Genomic DNA, 17786 nt, shown 5'->3' with positions numbered 1-17786 from the left:
GCAGGTTTGTGGATCTTGGGTAGGAGGTAGAAACGGGAAGTACGGGGTGTGGGAACTATAAGGTTGGTAGCAGTGGATGGGAGATCCCCTGAGTAGATAAAGTCGTTGATAGTGTGGGAGACAATGGCCTGGTGCTCCTTAGTGGGGTCACGATCGAGGGGTAAATAAGAGGAGGTATCCGTGAGTTGTCGCTGTGCCTCGGCAAGGTAGAGGTCAGTACGCCAGACTACAACAGCACCCCCTTTATCAGCGGGTTTACAACTCCCCCCCCCAAAGCGTCGTCGTACTTGCCAACTCCCCCCCCACAAAGCACTTCCATACTTGCCAACTATATGCTAACATGAGAAAAATGATTCTGGTTTAAATTTTTATTTATCTTTAAACCTAGCTTACACAGTAGCTGTGCACTGTGCAGTAGCTTCGATATCAATGTGATCCTTGAGCTTGATGGGTTTTAGCAACAGTTGAAATATCTGGTTTAAGTTGTGACAGAAAAAGCCTCAAGTCTCCATGTGTAACAATGTCCAAGCAGTTTCTGTACTTTGTGAGCAGGTGGTTCACTGCACTGAAGCCTCTCTGAACAAGGAAGAGGATGGAAATGCAATGAAGAGTAGTTTGGCTCTTCCCCAAGGATCAGGAAACTTCATGTGACAGAATAGCCACATACCACAAAAGATAACATTTTTGAAAAGCATTTTTGCTTCTTCATTCTGAATTTTTATTATTTCTTCTTGCAATTTTTATTATTTCTTCTTGTAATCTCTCTTCCTCTCTTTAATCAAATTAAAGAGACTAGGAGAGAGGAGGTTGGTTCACAACAGGGAGTTGGGAACAAGTGCAGAGAGACAGAGGGGTGTAAAATGAGGATAGAGGCAAAAAGTAGTAAGGTGAAAAGTAAATGTGGCAGGCCGGCAAATCCAGGGTAAAAATCAAAAAGGGCCACTTTTCAACATAATTGTATAAGGGCTAAGAGTGTTGTAAAAGTAAGCCTGAAGGCTCTGTATGTCAATGCAAGGAGCATTCGTAACAAGGTGGATGAATTAAAAGTGCAGATTGTTATTAATGAATATGATATAGTTGGGATCACAGAGACATGGCTCCAGGGTGACCAAGGATGGGAGCTCAACATTCAGGGATATTCAATATTCAGGAGGGATAGACATGAAAGAAAAGGAAGTGGGGTAGCACTGCTGGTTAGAGAGGAGATTAACACAATAGAAAGGAAGGACATTAGCCAGGAGGATGTGGAATCGATATGGGTAGAGCTGCATAACACTAAGGGGCAGAAAACGCTGGTGGGAGTTGTGTACAGGCCACCTAACAGTAGTAGTGAGGTTGGGGATGGCATTAAACAGGAAATTAGAAATGCGTGCAATAAAGGAACAGCAGTTATAATGGGTGACTTCAATCTACATATAGACTGGGTGAACCAAATTGGTAAGGGTGCTGAGGAAGAGGATTTCTTGGAATGTATGCGGGATGGTTTTTTGAACCAACATGTCGAGGAACCAACTAGAGAGCAGGCTATTCTGGACTGGGTTTTGAGCAATGAGGAAGGGTTAATTAGCGATCTTGTCGTGAGAGGCCCTTTGGGTAAGAGTGACCATAATATGGTGGAATTCTTCATTAAGATGGAGAGTGACATAGTTAATTCAGAAACAAAGGTTCTGAACTTAAAGAAGGGTAACTTTGAAGGTATGAGACATGAATTAGCTAAGATAGACTGGCAAATGATACTTAAAGGGTTGACAATGGATATGCAATGGCAAGCATTTAAAGATCGCATGGATGAACTACAACAATTGTTCATCCCAGTTTGGCAAAAGAATAAACCAGGGAAGGTAGTGCACCCATGGCTGACAAGGGAAATTAGGGATAGTATCAATTCCAAAGAAGAAGCATACAAATTAGCCAGAAAAAGCGGCTCACCTGAGGACTGGGAGAAATTCAGAGTCCAGCAGAGGAGGACAAAGGGCTTAATTAGGAAAGGGAAAAAAGGTTATGAGAGAAAACTGGCAGGGAACATAAAAACTGACTGTAAAAGTTTTTATAGATATGTGAAAAGAAAAAGATTGGTTAAGACAAATGTAGGTCCCCTACAGACAGAAACAGGTGAATTGCTTATGGGGAACAATGACATGGCAGACCAATTGAATAACTACTTTGATTCTGTCTTCACTAAGGAGGACATAAATAATCTTCCGGAAATAGTAGGGGACAGAGGATCTAGTGAGATGGAGGAACTGAGGGAAATACATGTTAGTAGGGAAGTGGTGTTAGGTAAATTGAAGGGATTAAATGCAGATAAATCCCCAGGGCCAGATGGTCTGCATCCCAGAGTGCTTAAGGAAGTAGCCCAAGAAATAGTGGATGCATTAGTGATAATTTTTCAAAACTCTTTAGATTCTGGACTAGTTCCTGAGGATTGGAGGTGGCTAATGTAACCCTGCTTTTTAAAAAAAGGAGGGAGAGAGAAACCGGGGAATTATAGACCGGTTAGCCTAACATCGGTGGTGGGGAAAATGCTAGAGTCAGTTATCAAAGATGTGATAACAGCACATTTGGAAAGCGGTGAAATCATCGGACAAAGTCAGCATGGATTTGTGAAAGGAAAGTCATGTCTGACAAATCTCATAGAATTTTTTGAGGATGTAACTAGTAGAGTAGATAGGGGAGAACCAGTGGATGTGGTATATTTGGATTTTCAAAAGGGTTTTGACAAGGTCCCACACAGGAGATTAGTGTGCAAACTTAAAGCACATGGTATTGGGGGTAAGGTATTGATGTGGATAGAGAATTGGTTGGCAGACAGGAAGCAAAGAGTGGGAATAAATGGGACCTTTTCAGAATGGCAGGCAGTGACTAGTGGGGTACTGCAAGGATCAGTGCTGGGACCCCAGTTGTTTACAATATATATTAATGATTTAGATGAGGGAATTAAATGCAGCATCTCCAAGTTTGCGGATGACAGGAAGCTGGGCGGCAGTGTTAGCTGTGAGGAGGATGCTAAGAGGATGCAGGGTGACTTGGATAGGTTCGGTGAGTGGGCAAATTCATGGCAGATGCAATTTAATGTGGATAAATGTGAGGTTATCCACTGGTGGCAAAAACAGGAAAACAGATTATTATCTGAATGGTGGCCGATTAGGAAAAGGGGAGGTGCAACGAGACCTGGGTGTCATTATACACCAGTCTTTGAAAGTGGGCATGCAGGTACAGCAGGCAGTGAAAAAGGCGAATGGTATGCTGGCATTCATAGCAAGAGGATTCGAGTACAGGAGCAGGGAGGTACTACTGCAGTTGTACAAGGCCTTGGTGAGACCACACCTGGAGTATTGTGCGCAGTTTTGGTCCCCTAATCTGAAGAAAGACATTCTTGCCATAGAAGGAGTGCAAAGAAGGTTCACCAGATTGATTCCTGGGATGGCAGGACTTTCATAAGATGGAAGACTGGATCGACCAGGCTTATACTCTCTGGAATTTAGAAGATTGAGGGGGGATCTTATTGAAACGTATAAAATCCTAAAGGGATTGGACAGGCTAGATGCAGGAAGATTGTTCCCGATGTTGGGAAAGTCCATAATGAGGGGTCACAGTTTGAGGATAAAGGGGAAGCCTTTCAGGACCGAGATTAGGAAAAACTTATTCACACAGAGAGTGGTGAATCTGTGGAATTCTCTGCCACAGGAAACAGTTGAGGCCAGTTCATTGGCTATATTTAAGAGGGAGTTAGATATGGCCCTTGTGGCTAAAGGGATCAGTGGGTATGGAGGGAAGGCAGGTACAGGGATCTGAGTTGGATGATCAGCCATGATCATACTGAATGGCGGTGCAAGCTCGAAGGGCTGAATGGCCTACTCCTGCACCTATTTTCTATGTTTCTATGTTTCCTGTTCTTCCACCTTGCAAAGAAATGTGTTAATTACCCAGTCCAAAATTTCCAGATCGTTCAATTCCTTGAATGTTCTGAAAATCCTCCTTCAGTGACTGCAGGTGTAAAGAGTACTCTTGCAAATCAGTGTCTGTGAAAGGGAGTTTCCATGCAGGGAAACTGTGAGAACATTCTTCTCCCCATATTTTGCTTATATATGTCCAATCTTACGATAAAAGTGGACACTGCACTTTTTGCCTGGATTAAATTGAAATTTTCACCCTGCAGTTTCATATTTTGAATGTTCATTTCATCATACAGATTGGCTAGATTTTCCAAGTCTCCAGGTAGAAGTTCAATCTTGTTTCTCAAACTTTTGTTGACTTTGAGCAAAAATTCAACCACAGTGTCAAAAAGATCAAAGACACATTCTAAGCAGCAGCCTTTTGACAGCCAATGCACTTCAGTGTGAAGAAGCAAGCGTTCAAACTGTTCATCATTATCTTGGCATAACTGGTGAAATATTCTGCTATTTAATTAGATGAGTTTTAATTTTGTTGATAGCCGATATTACAAGAGTTGTGCTTGAAAAAAAGTCACTGGCTGCAGTTTTTGGCTGCAAGATGTTGACAATGAATTACACAATGGATTGTAAACAGACTTACAATTTATTTTTTCATAAATGCCTCTGAACCAGCATGGTGACCTGTCATATTTGATGCTCCATCTGTTGCACAGGAAATCCTGTTCCTAATCGGAATACTTATATCCTCAGAATACATTTTGAGCTCGTCATAGATTGATTCTCTGCTGATATTTGTTTTTAACTTCTTACAAATTAAATCTCTTGTAAACTTTTCCATAAACTTATTTTTTTCTTTCTATATTACCATGTATTGCATTGAACTGCTGCTGCTGTTAACAAATTTCACGATGCATACCAGTGATGATAAACCGGATTCTGATTCATTTTTGATAAACTGTACGTATGCTATTAGCAATGCCTCATTGTCTCACACAGGTGTATCCCAAGTTCTGGTTTTTGTAGCTCTGTACTTAGTTGATACTCAATGATGCTCATTCATTTCATCAATATGACAAGCTGCAGAGTTAGTACTCAGAGGAATTGATTTTAAATACTGGTATCCATTTTGAGAACAGTGCTGAGCACTTCTGATACAGCAAATGTTATTAATCTTTCACCAATTGCATGAGATTTTCCACACTTTGTTTTCATTTTGGAAATGTTATAAGAAGCAATGAGACCACTATCAAGGGCATTTTTAGTTTTTGTGGCAGACAACTCGAGTGTGCAACACTTTTCAAAAGCTTCTTTCATCTTCTGGAACTGAGTAATACCTTAAGTAGCCTTTTCAGGGTGTCTTTTACGGAAATGTTCCTGCAATCTTAATGGTTTCATGGTTGTATTGACACACTATCTGTAGTTTCTGTTTCTTAGAAGGATTAGAATTCAAGGCTTCACCACTGAATGGTCTATTTCACCATTTGGTTCCAGCCAGCACATATCGTTGCGTGACCTGTTTTCCATAGATCTGTAGAGAAAGTTGAGAGGGTGTACTTGACTTACCAACTGTTAAATTGCATGAACTTGTTTCGTGCTGTGAGTCAAGGGGAACTGTTGGGCACTCTGGTTACTAATTTATGCATTCCCAATAATGTCTGTTTGGTTGGTAAGGTCAGATGAGATTACCGAGTGTCAGATGCATTGTGATGCCGAGTGTTCACTGCCTGCAGAGCTATGGTTCCTCCTATGTTACAGTGCCTCATCCTTTTTTTTTGGAAGTGCCTGCTCTACTAATGAATGGCCAGGTCTCATGCCTCGTTAGGGTGCTGCCTCCCGAGCTCCCCCCCCAAGAATCTTGAACACCCCCCAATGACTTCTATCTCCCCTAACACCCCCTTAGGACACCCCCCCCTTAGGAATCACTGGGTTAGTGTAATGCTATTACATTGCCAGTCACAAGTTCAATTCCTGCAGAAGTCTGTAAGAGTTTCTACGTTCTCCCCGTTTCGTGGGGATTCCTCTGGGTGCTCCAGTTTCCTCCCAAAGTCCAAAGACGTGTATGGGTTGTTATGTTAATAACTCACATGGGAGTATTTGGGCAGCACGGGCCTGTTGAGCTGGAAGGTCCTGTTACTGTGCTATTTCTCTAAATAAAATAAAAAATGTCACTCATTGCCAGCTCTCCTTCCCCTGAGCTGAGAGGAATGCAGTCCCCTTCCACAGAGTGATAAGAAGGCCTGATCCAGCAGTGATGGCTGCAGTGAGTGATCATACCTTCTCCCATGGCTGTGGTGGCTTGCTCAAAGGTACTCCTACTGTCACGCAGTTATACGTCCAGAAATAGGCCCTTTGGCCCAACCAGTCCAAGTTCACCAACATGCCTTGCTGACAACGCAACACAGAATGCTGGAGGCAGCAACTGTGGAGCAGAATAAGCAGTGGATATTTTGGATTGAGACCCTTCATCAGGACTGGAAAGGAAGGGGGCAGAAGCCAGAATAGGGTAAGGATGATCTCTGCCCCTTTATCAAGGCAGCAGAAAGTGTAGACAGAGTCCACTGAGAGGAAGCTGGCTTCCGTGATGTGCTGAGGTGAGTCCACAATTCTTTGCAGTCTCTTGTGGCCAAGGGCAGAGCAGTGAGGTATCCAGATAGGATGCTTTCTATTCTCATAACCAATAATAAAATAAAATAGTAGAGGGATTTACCATTTAGTAATAATGGTCAGTTAGGCACAGAAAGAATCTGTATTTACTGACAAGTACCTTTATTGACTCAGTTCACAAGCACATGAGTTTGCACTTCTGATACCTGTGTGAACACCTCCCCCTCGTACCCCATCCATTACTTAGATACACCCACCTCCCCCTCATACCCCATCCGTTATTTATATACACACATTCTTTTTCTCTCTCTCCTTTTTCTCCCTCTGTCCCTCTGACTATACCCCTTGCCCATCCTCTGGGTTTTCCCCCCTCCCCCTTTTCCTTCTCCCTGGGCCTCCCATCCCATGATCCTCTCATATCCCCTTTGCCAATCACCTGTCCAGCTCTTGGCTCCATCCCTCCCCTTCCTGTCTTCTCCTATCATTTTGGATCTCCCCCTCCCCCTCCCACTTTCAAATCTCTTACTAGCTCTTCCTTCAGTTAGTCCTGACGAAGGGTCTCGGCCTGAAACGTCGACTGTACCTCTTCCTAGAGATGCTGCCTGGCCTGCTGCGTTCACCAGCAACTTTGAAGTGTGTTGCTTGAACACCTACTAAGTTTCCTTGACCCTCCAGGAACAGTTAAAGAATAGAAAAGGTTAATACCCAGGAAAGGAGTCTATGCAGACCAGATTTTCCTTATGGTATCGATCTAACTTCCACCTATCCAATGTGGCAGTCTTCGATATCCACAACTACCAATGCACCATAAGTTACAGTAAGGCAAGGGTTAAAAACAACATTCAGGTGAGGATGACTACAGCAGAGTGCAGTCAAACCCGAGACAAGAGAGACCTTTGAAGTAAGATTACCAGAGCCAATCTTGTTTACTGCAGACAGATAAGTGAGATTAACTGTGGCAGTGAGTAATCAGCCTAGAAGAACAATCCAGGGTTATTGCTGCCTGTCCTCCCAAAACCTTTCATTTTTATTCCTTCCCATCATCAGATCAATCTCAGATGTTTCAGTTTCATTGGCTCAAGGTCATCTGACTGACTTGTGTTAGTTCTCTGTGGATGTAGCGCAGTCTACAAGCAGTATTGTTTCAAGCAACATACATCAAAGTTGCTGGTGAATGCAGCAGGCCAAGCAGCATCTATAGGAAGAGGTGCAGTCGACGTTTCAGGCCGAGACCCTTCGTCAGGACTAACTGTATTGTTTTATGGCTTTGTTTTCAACTTTGTGCTTTAGCTGACTTCTTGTGTTCTAATCAACTCTGACTGGTTCAAACCACTCAAACCAGGTCACCCAAGAGCACAGATTGCTTCTTCAAGCCTGCCACTTTACATAATAAACAGTTTATCTGAAAATGGTTTAGCAGATCATTAGCTAAAACTCATTGTGTCTACATTCAATTGCTCTTGGCCCGAAACGTGACTATACTCCCTCCTGTAGATGCTGCCTGGCCTGTTGAGTTCCTCCAGCATTTTGGGTGTGTTGCCTCTCTCTGGTTAACAAAAATAACTGGACCCAACGGACATACTCGTACAACTCAAACGTGTTTAATTTACTTGTGCACAAGGAGAACAGCATGGCCCCTGTCACCCATATTGTTCTGAAGCCAGGACAGAAGACTGCAATTTTTATACAGAATTAGCTTATCACTGATAGATATTGACCATATGGTAACTTGTATATATTTGAATTTCTTACTTACAAGATTAGTCGCCATAGAGGTGTTAAAAGTCAATAGAAATTACAGTTGACAACCAATGACAGTTTCTCTGAAGTTAGTAAAGCAATTGTCCCTTAGTTGTTAGATGTGTTTCACATCCTTCCTTTATTCCTATCTTGTCTCTCTCCAGCACCCCCTAAAGGGAACTATGTTCTTCTAGGCTGATTACTCACTGCCACAGTTAATCTCACCTACCTGTCTGCAGTAAACAAGATTGGCTCTGGTAATCTTACTTCAAAGGTCTGTCTTGCCTCAGTTTGACTGCACTCTGCTGTAGTCACCCTCACCTGAATGTTGTTTTTAACCCTTGCCTTACTGTAATTTACACACTGTAACTTATGGTGCATTGGTAAAAATTGGTGAGGGTTGATGGAGAAATGCCAAATTTCTTTAACCTCCTGAGGAGCTTTCTTGGCTGTGGTGTCTATGTGGTTAGACCTGGCCACACTAATGGTGATGTACACTCCTAGGAGCTTAAAGCTCTCAACCCTCTCGACCTTTGCACTGTTGATGTAAATGAGAGTATGTGGAATATGTGCAAAATACATAATGTATGGAGTTTCGGAGGTCGGGATTGAGTGCAGGTCTCTGGAGCAGCTCTACTCACTGCTGCACTGTGCCACTCATAATTGACTTGTCACACTTCTATTTCACTCATCAGTCCTCTCTGCGGCGGCCAGAGTCAAAGAGTGATCGTAGTAGCCAGATTGAAAGCAGCACCGCCATTGACAAGTCGCAGAAAAGTGCCAAGACTGCCATTAAGAAGAAGGATAAGGTAAGAAATCAAACACCTAGATCTCTCAACCCTTCAGAAACTCCACAGATTGCGGTTCCCCTGAACTGGATGCACCAAGTCACTTGTAGCTGTGAGGAGTTTCTCTGTTGCTAAAACGTGGGGAAAGATTGATACAGGTCCACAATCCCTTATCCGAAATCCCTGGGACCAGTTGCATTTCGGAATTCAGAATTTTTTAGATTTCAGACCCCCCCCCCATACCAAAAAACTCGTATGCTCAAGTCCCTTATTTAACCTGTCTAAGTGCGGTGGACTTTAGGATCCGGCAACGCACCAAACCTACGCACATCCTCCTGTATACTTTAAATCATCTCTAGATTACTTATAATACCTAATACAATGTAAATGCTATGTAATTAGTTGTTATACTGTATTGTTTAGGAAATAATGACAAGAAAACATTTTATTTCCAACAAAAACATTCAATAAAACATAAAAATATACAGCTTCAAACAAACCGAATCAAACACATAGTAAATGACTTATTAGAATAAATGTAGAATGTCATTATCGCTATAAAACTTCAGTAACTTGTCTTTCTGTTTATTTAAATCATATACAGTGGTAGTTCCGACACTATTTTCTCAGTAAGACGCCACACAGACACACCACAATCAAGCTTCTGCAATAACTCCACTTTCTGCGTTATTGATAATGATAGATGCCTCCTTCTCTTTTTCTCATTGTTACCCATAGGGGTATCTGCAGCTCTTTTTGACATTTTCACAGTGAAATTAAACACAAAGTCAACAGTGAACACAAAATATCAGCGAACAGCAAATGCACGTGTAACCAGTACGAGCGCTGAGGCACAACTGACGTCTGGCGGCCTCTGCTAGTGCTGCCACGTCACACCTGAGTGACGTCAGCTGTTGGCGAAAAAAACTTAGGTTTTCAGAGCTTTTTGGATTTCAGAATTTCAGATCAAGGAATGTGCACCTGTAATGTATTTCCCAGTGCCAACCACTTCAATTTGACTTCTGACATGTCAGTCCATGAACTGACAAAATGAGGCCAAACTCAGGTTGGAGAAGCAGCACTTCTGGGTTGCTTCCAAGCTGACAGCATGAACTGGGAATCCAGCATTATACTCTCCCTTTACATGAGGTAACCTGATGACTTGCTGCATCCTTTATCTTTAGCCAGATGAATCCCTGGAATGAGAAGGTTGCCCTACCTAAAGAGACAGCATGCATTGGGATTTTATTCTTTAAGGTCTTGCCATATGAAGGCATACAGTATGGAAACAGTCCCTCCGGCCTGACTCGCTAATGCCAGCTGTGTTGCCCAGTCCCACCTTTGCCCTGTAGAGCTCTAAACTTCTCCTTTCCATGTACAGTATTTATCCGGATGGCTGTGAAATGGTGCTAATATGCCTGTCTCAACCATTGTTTCTGGGAGCTCGTTCCCAATATAAACCACACTCTGTGAAGCTGATGACACCACTATCATTGGGCAAATCAAAGGTGGTAACAAAAACAACATAGAGAGGGAGATTGAAAACCGGCTTAAGGTGCCACGACGACAATCTCACTCACTGTCCGCAAGACCAGGGAGCTGATTATTGACTCAGGAGGGCCACGAGCTAGTCCTCACCGGTGGATCAGAGGTGGAGGGGGTCAGCAACTTTAAATTCCTCGGTGTTACCATTTCAGAGGATCTGTCCTGGGCCCATGTTAGTGCCATTATGAAGCCCTCCCCACCATTGAGCACATCCACATGAGACGATGTCGCAGGAAAGCAGCGACCATTATCAAGGACCCCCACCATCCAGGCCGTGCTACTGTCATGAGGAAATAGGTACAGGAGCCTCAGGATCCATGCCAGTTATTATCCTTCAACCATCAGTCTCGTGAACCAGAGGGGGGTAACTTCACTCACACCATCATTGAACTGTTCCCACAACCTATGGACTCGCATAAAATGCTGGAGGAACTCAGCAGGCCAGGCAGCATCTATGGAAAAGAGTAAACAGTTGGCATTTCCTGCTGAAGAGTCTCGACCCAAAACATCGACCATTTACTCATTTCCAGAAATGCTGCCTGGCCTGCTGAGTTTGTCCAGCATTTTGTGTGTGTGTTGCTTTGGATTTCCAGCATCTGCAGATTTTCTCCTGTTTGTGATCCCACAACCTATGGGCTCACTTTCAAGGGCTTTTCATCTCAATATTTATTGCTTATTTGTTGTTATTATTATTTCCTTTTTTTTTCTTTTTCTATTTGCATATTTAGTGGTGCTTTGCACTTTGGTTATTGTCCATCCTGTGGTCTTTCATTGATTCTATTGTGTTTCTTGCATTTACTGTGAGTGAGGGAAAAAAAGGGCACTCTTTTTCAAAGAGCATGGTGCCTGCTCTTTTCACTTCCTCCATCGGGCTCATTTGCCCTTTCTGGTCCCACCTATCACCTGATGACCTCTGTTTTGCCCCTTTTTGTGCTGCCACATACTGGCTCCTGTTTCGCGTCCCACTCGGTCCTGCGGCTGGGTGTCAATGTGAAACCTCAACTTTCACCTTTGACTTTGGCTGTCTGCTGAGGGAGGATATATCAGATGTGCATCCAGTGGCAATCCAGTTCAGTGGCTGATCTAATCCAGTCCGGCCTGTGCATGTGGTCCAGTGACCAATGCGATCCAGTCCAGTGGTCGATCTGATCTAGTCTGGCCCATGGATATGGTCCAGTGACAATCCGCTCTGGTGAGCGAGAGGGAGTGAGGGGACAGAGTGCATGGCATAAGGAGGTAGAGATAGGTGGGTAATGGCTCTGAAAACAGAGTCAGTAAAGGGGGGGGGGGAGTTGCTGACAATATTGAAGTTTGGAGTGTCATTACAGCCGTGATACTCTCTTCTACCTCAGAGTTAGAGTCAGATTTATTACCACTTAATTATATGATGTGAAATTGATTTTTTTGTGGCAGCGAGTACAGTGCAAACACACAAAGATGCTATAAACTACTAAACTAAATAAATAATGAGGCACTCCGCTCTGGTTCTCTGCCTGCTCTCGATCTTTTCATCTCAAATTGCCAACGAGACATTAACAGTCTCGACTTCAGCACTTCCCCCTCCTCTTCGAATATTACTCCCCCAAACGCACTGCTCTCCACTCTCTCCATACCAATCCTAATGTTACTACCAAACCCGCAGACAAAGGTGGGTGCTGTTGTAGTGTGCCATACTGACTTTTACCTTGCTTAGAGCAGGTGGCAATTCTCAGATGCCTCCTCATACCTACCGTACCCCTCGAAGAGGACCCCACTCTGGACCATCAGAAAACTGTCCAACACCATTACTGATCTCATCCACCGCCACCAAATATAGTTCCCTCCCCTGGACTACTCACTTCTACCTCCTACCCAAGATCCAAACCTGACCGGGTTGGCCCATTGTCTCTGCTTGCTTCTGTCCCACTGAACTCGTATGCTCATACCTCGACTCCATTCTTTCCTGCTTGGGTCAGTCCCTTCCCACTTACATCCATGACACTTCTCATCCTCTTGATCTCCTCAGTAACTTTCAAATCTCTGGACCTGACCTCCTCACCTTCACTATGGATATCCAGTCCCTATACATTTCTACGCCCCAGCAAGAAGGCCTTAAAGCTCTCTGCTTCTTCCTCAATAAAAGAACCAACCAGTTCCCTTCCACCACCATCCTCCTCCATCTGGCAGAACTGGTCCTCACACTCAACAATTTTCCCTATGGCTCCTTCCACTTTCTCCAGACTTGAGGGGTAGCCTTGGGTACCCGCATGGGCCCCAACTGCTGTGCCTATAAAAAGTATTCATCCCCCCTTGGAATTTCTCATGTTTTATTATTTTACAACATTGAATCACAGTGAAATTAATTCGGCTTTTTTTGTCTTTACCTACTATCCCATGAGCCTCCACATCCAATAGAGCATTTTCCACAACTTCAGCCAGCTTCAAAACAATTTGCCAACCGCACCCCCCCCCCGCCATGCCCGTGCCTTCAGCTGGAATCGATCCCTCCCTGATTCCCTTGTCCATTCATCCCTCCCACCACTTAACCCTGCAAGCAGCCAAAGTGCTCCACCTGCCCATTCACCTCTTCTCTCACCTCCATTCAAGGCCCCAAACAGTCCTTCCAGGTGAGGCAACACTTCAACTGTGAATCTGCTATGATTGTCTATTGATTCCAGTGCTCCCAATGCAGCCTCCTCTACATTGGTGAAACCCATCATGATTTGGGGAACTGCTTCATCGAGTACCTCTGCTCCATCCACCAATAGCAGAATTTCCCTGTGGCCCAACATTTTAATGCAGATTCCCACTCTTGTTTGAAATGCCAGTCCATGGCCTCCTCAGGGTGGAGGAGCAACACCTTGTATTCCCTCCAACCTGATGGCGTGAATCTCAATTTCACCTTCCATTGTAAAAAAATCCCTTCCTGTCCCCACTTCTATTCCCCAATCTGGTCTCATACCACTTCCCACCTGCCTGTCACCTCTCCCGGGTCCCAACCTGCTTCCCTTTCTCCTATGATTCACTCTTCACTTCTGTCTGATTCCTTCCTCTCCAACCTTTCCTTCCCACCTGGCTTCATCTGTCACCTTTGAACTATCATCCTTCCTCTCCAGCATTTTGTGTGTGTTGCATAATGAGGTAGTGTTCAGGAGTTCACTGTCCATTCAGTAATCTGATGGCTGAGGGGGAGGAAGCTGTCCCTGAACCCTAGAGTGTGGGTCTTCAAGTTCCTCCCTGATGAGAAGAGTTCATATCCTGGATGGCGAGGGTCCTTAATGATGGATGCCACCTTTCTGAGGCACCAATGGGTGGATGATTGTGCCCATGAAGGAGCTGGCTGAGGCTACAGCCCTTCTGCAGCCTCCTGCGATCCAGTGCATTGGAGCTTCCATACCTGGTAGTGATGCAACCAGTCAGAATGCTCTCCATGGTACATCTGTAGGAACTTGCAAGAGTCTTTGGTAACAAACCAAAACTCCTCAAGCTCCCAATGAAGAAGAGCTACTGGCGTGCCTAATTTGGGACAGCATTGAATATGTTTGGTCTAGGGATGGTGACGTCCAGAAGCTTGAAGCTGCTCACCCTCTCACTGCTGACCCCTCAATAAGGACAGTTGTGTGTTCCTGAGCAAGAGAAAATCTGCAGATGCTGGAAATCCGTACAACTGCTGGAGGAGCACAGCAGGCCAGGCAGCGTCTATGGAAAACGTACAGTCGACATTTCGGGCTGAAACCCTTCGGCGGGACTGGAGAGAAAAGGCTGAGGAGTAGATTTGAAAAGTGGGGGGAGGGGAGAGAGAAACACCAAGCGATAGGTGAAGCTTGGAGGGGAAGGGATGAAACAAGGAGCTAGGAAGTTGATTGGTGAAAGAGACAGAAGGCCATGGAAGAAAGTAAAAAGGGGGGCGGGGGGAGTGGAGCACCAGTGGGAGGCGATGGGTAGGCAAGGAGATAACATGAGAGAGGAACAAGGGGATGGAAAATGGTGGAGGGATGAGGGGGAGGCGTTACTGGAAATTTGAGAAATAGACGTTCATGCTATCAGGTTAGAGCCTACCCAAACAGAATATAAGGTGTTGTTCCTCCAACCTAAGTGTATCCTTATCCTGACAGAGGAAGAGGTCATAGATGGACATATTGGAATGGGAAGTGGAATTAAAATGAGTGGCCACTGGGAGATCCTGCTTGTTCTGGCGGACAGAGCGTAGATGCCCGGCAAAGCGGTCTCCCAATCTATGTCGGGTCTCACTGATTTACAAGAGGGAACACCGGGAGCACTGAACAGTAGCACTTGTTCCACTGGCAAGGATAAGTGTTAGGAGGGAGATCAGTGGGGAGGGGCGAATGGACAAGGGAGTTGTATAGGGAGTGATCCCTATGGACTCACTTGTCCATTCGTCCCTCCCCACTGATCTCCCTCTTGGCAGTTATCCTTGCAAGAGGAACAAGTGCTACACTTATCCCTACACCTCCTCCCTCACTACCATTCAGGGCCCCAGACAGTCCTTTCAGGTGAGGCGACACTTCACCTGTGAATCTGTTGGGGTCATACACTGTGTTTAGTTCACCTACCACCTGGCGTTTTTCTCTCCCCTCCACCCACCTTTCAAATCTACTCCTCAGCCTTTTTCCTTTAGTCCTGCTGAAGGGTTTCAGCCCAAAATGTCGTCTGTGCTTTTTCCATAGACACTGCCTGACCTCCAGCATTTTGTGTCGGTTGTGTGTTCTCCTGATTCTCCTCCCTGAGGTCCACAGTCACTTCCTTGACCTTACAGGCTGAGTGCAGGTTGTTATTGTGATACCATTCAACCAGCCGATCTGTCTCACTCATGTATTTGGCGTCTTCGCAATTTCCCTTCCCCTCTCTCAGTCCTTCCAGTAATGTCTGTTCTCTTCCTCTCCATAAAGAAAGAGATGACCTTTCTGGAGAAGGTAACTTCATCCACCACGCAGGTTATACTGAAGAAAGACGATTTCAAGATTTTGAAACGAGGCAAGTTCATCCAGAAACTATCTCTGTCTAACGTCTTCTCATGCCTGAACCCCTGCCCTTCAGTGAGAAGGAGAGGCTTCAGGAACAAGTCTTGCTGAGGCTTATGATATGGGTGGTGTTGAGGCCGTGGGTTTGTGATGGAGATAGGCTGAATCTGATTCATTGCTAACGATGTGGCTGATTGGCTGATGTCCTGAGGACCCATGGTGACCCAGGATTGGAGATGGGGGTGGGAGTGGGATGCTCAGCTCCATGGCCAGAACTGAATAAAGGCTCAGGAAACAGTAAGGGTAGGGTTGGCTCATGAGGGAGGGAAAGGGGGAAGCCAGACGTGACGGGGCAGAAAAAACAAAAGCACTACATCAGTACAGGCAGGCCACTGGCGGAGTGGGTCAAGCCCCTACCTCATTGTTCCAGAGCCCTAGGCTGCATTGCAATTCGCCTATCGCCACAATAGGTCAACGGCAGGCGCAATCTCAATGGCTCTCCACACAGCTTTACACCACCTGGACAACACAAACGCCCACATCAGGATGCTGTTCATCAATATAGCTCAGCATTTAACACCACCATTCCCACAATCCTGATTGAGAAGTTGCAGAACCTGAGCCTCTGTACCTCCCTCTGCAACTGGATCCTCGACTTCCTAACCGGAAAACCACAATCTGTGCAGAATGGTGATAACATAACCTCCTCGCTGACAATCAACACTGGCGCACCTCAGGGCTCTGATCTCTATATATACATGACTGTGTGGCTAGGCATAGCTCAAATACCATCTATAAATTTCCTGACGATACAACCATTGTTGGTAGAATCTCAGGTGGTGATGAGAGGGTGTACAGGAGTGAGATATGCCAACTAGTGGAGTGGTGCCACAGCAACAATAGTAACTCAACGTTAGTTAGACAAAAGAGCTGGTTGTGGTCTTCAGGAAGAGTAAGACAAAGGAACACATACCAATCCTCACAGAGGGATCAGAAGTGGAGAGAGTGAGCAGCTTCAAGTTCCTAGGTGTCAAGATCTCTGAGGATCTAACCTGGTCCCAACATATCGATGTAGTTATAAAGAAGGCAAGACAGTGGCTAAACTTTATTAGGAGTTTGAAGAGATTTAGCACGTCAACAAATACACTCAAAAACTTCTATAGGTGTACCATGGAGAGCATTCTGACAGGCTGCATCACTGTCTGGTATGGAGGGGCTACTGCACAGGACCAAAAGAAGCTGAAGAAGATTGTAAGTCTAGTCAGCTGCATCTTGGGCACTAGCCTACAAAGTACCCAGGACATCTTCAGGGAGCGGTGTCTCAGAAAGGCAGCGTCCATTATTAAAGACCTCCAGCACCCAGGGCATGCCCTTTTCTCACTTTTACTATCAGGTAGGAGATACAGAAGCCTGAAGGCACACACTCAGCGATTCAGGAACAGCTTCTTCCCCTCTGCCATCCGATTCCTAAATGGACATTGAATCTTTGGACACTACCTCACTTTTTTTTAATATACAGTATTTCTGTTTTTGCACATTTAAAAAAATCTATTCAATATACGTAATTGATTTACTTGTTTATTATTATTTTTATTTTTTTTCTCTCTGCTAGATTATGTATTGCATTGAATTGCTGCTGCTACGTTAACAAATTTCACGTCACATGCTGGTGATAATAAATCTGATTCTGATTCAATCCTGATTTCTGGCGCTCTGTGTGTGTCTGTCTGTCTTTCTCTGTGAGAATCCCTGTCACTGTATGGGTTTCCCTTGGGTTCCCTGGTTCTCTCCCACATCCCAACAGCTTGCAAGGTCAAAGAGTTAATCAGCCACTGTAAACCATGACCGTGTGTGTGTGTGTGTGTGTGTGTGTGTGTGTGTGTGTGTTAGAATCCAGAGGGATTTGGGGAGAATGGAATTGGGATCTGGGTCTAAAGGGGCAGTTGGTGGCCATCACAGAGTCAGTGGGCTGAAGGGCCAGTTTCTCTACTGGATCTCTCCGTGAACAGTGGCGCAGGGGACTGCACTGGGGGCTAGGGATGCCTGCCCTAAACTAACATTCAAAGGCATCTATATGACTTTGACCTAGTCGACTCCTGGGCAGGCCACTGCACTCTTCCGCTCACTTTTCTAGCCCCTTACTTGGAAGGGTTGTTTGCCTTGCAGGGTCCATCAGCGCCGAACTGAAGTTAAGCAAGACCAAAATGATACGGTCCGCAAAGGAAAAGCGAAATGTCTCAGCAGACCAAGAG

At 44.9% G+C, this 17786-nt stretch overlaps 1 protein-coding gene across 2 annotated transcripts in view; it reads left to right on the top strand.

Annotated features, from left to right (window-relative positions):
- The window catches only part of lrrc71 (leucine rich repeat containing 71), a 76158-nt gene that overhangs the window by 37233 nt on the left and 21139 nt on the right, over nucleotides 1-17786 (top strand). For both annotated transcript variants that reach the window (XM_063032748.1, XM_063032739.1), the window contains exons 11-13: nucleotides 8936-9049; nucleotides 15463-15547; nucleotides 17701-17786. In XM_063032748.1, the coding sequence (XP_062888818.1) occupies nucleotides 8936-9049; nucleotides 15463-15547; nucleotides 17701-17786 (285 nt within the window). The remainder of the gene's footprint in view (nucleotides 1-8935; nucleotides 9050-15462; nucleotides 15548-17700) is intronic.

The sequence above is a fragment of the Mobula hypostoma genome, chromosome 2 (assembly GCF_963921235.1).
Source record: "Mobula hypostoma chromosome 2, sMobHyp1.1, whole genome shotgun sequence".
Taxonomy (NCBI): domain Eukaryota; kingdom Metazoa; phylum Chordata; class Chondrichthyes; order Myliobatiformes; family Myliobatidae; genus Mobula; species Mobula hypostoma.
Note: the sequence above shows the minus strand (reverse complement) of the source record. Positions and strands in the feature narration are given on the sequence as shown.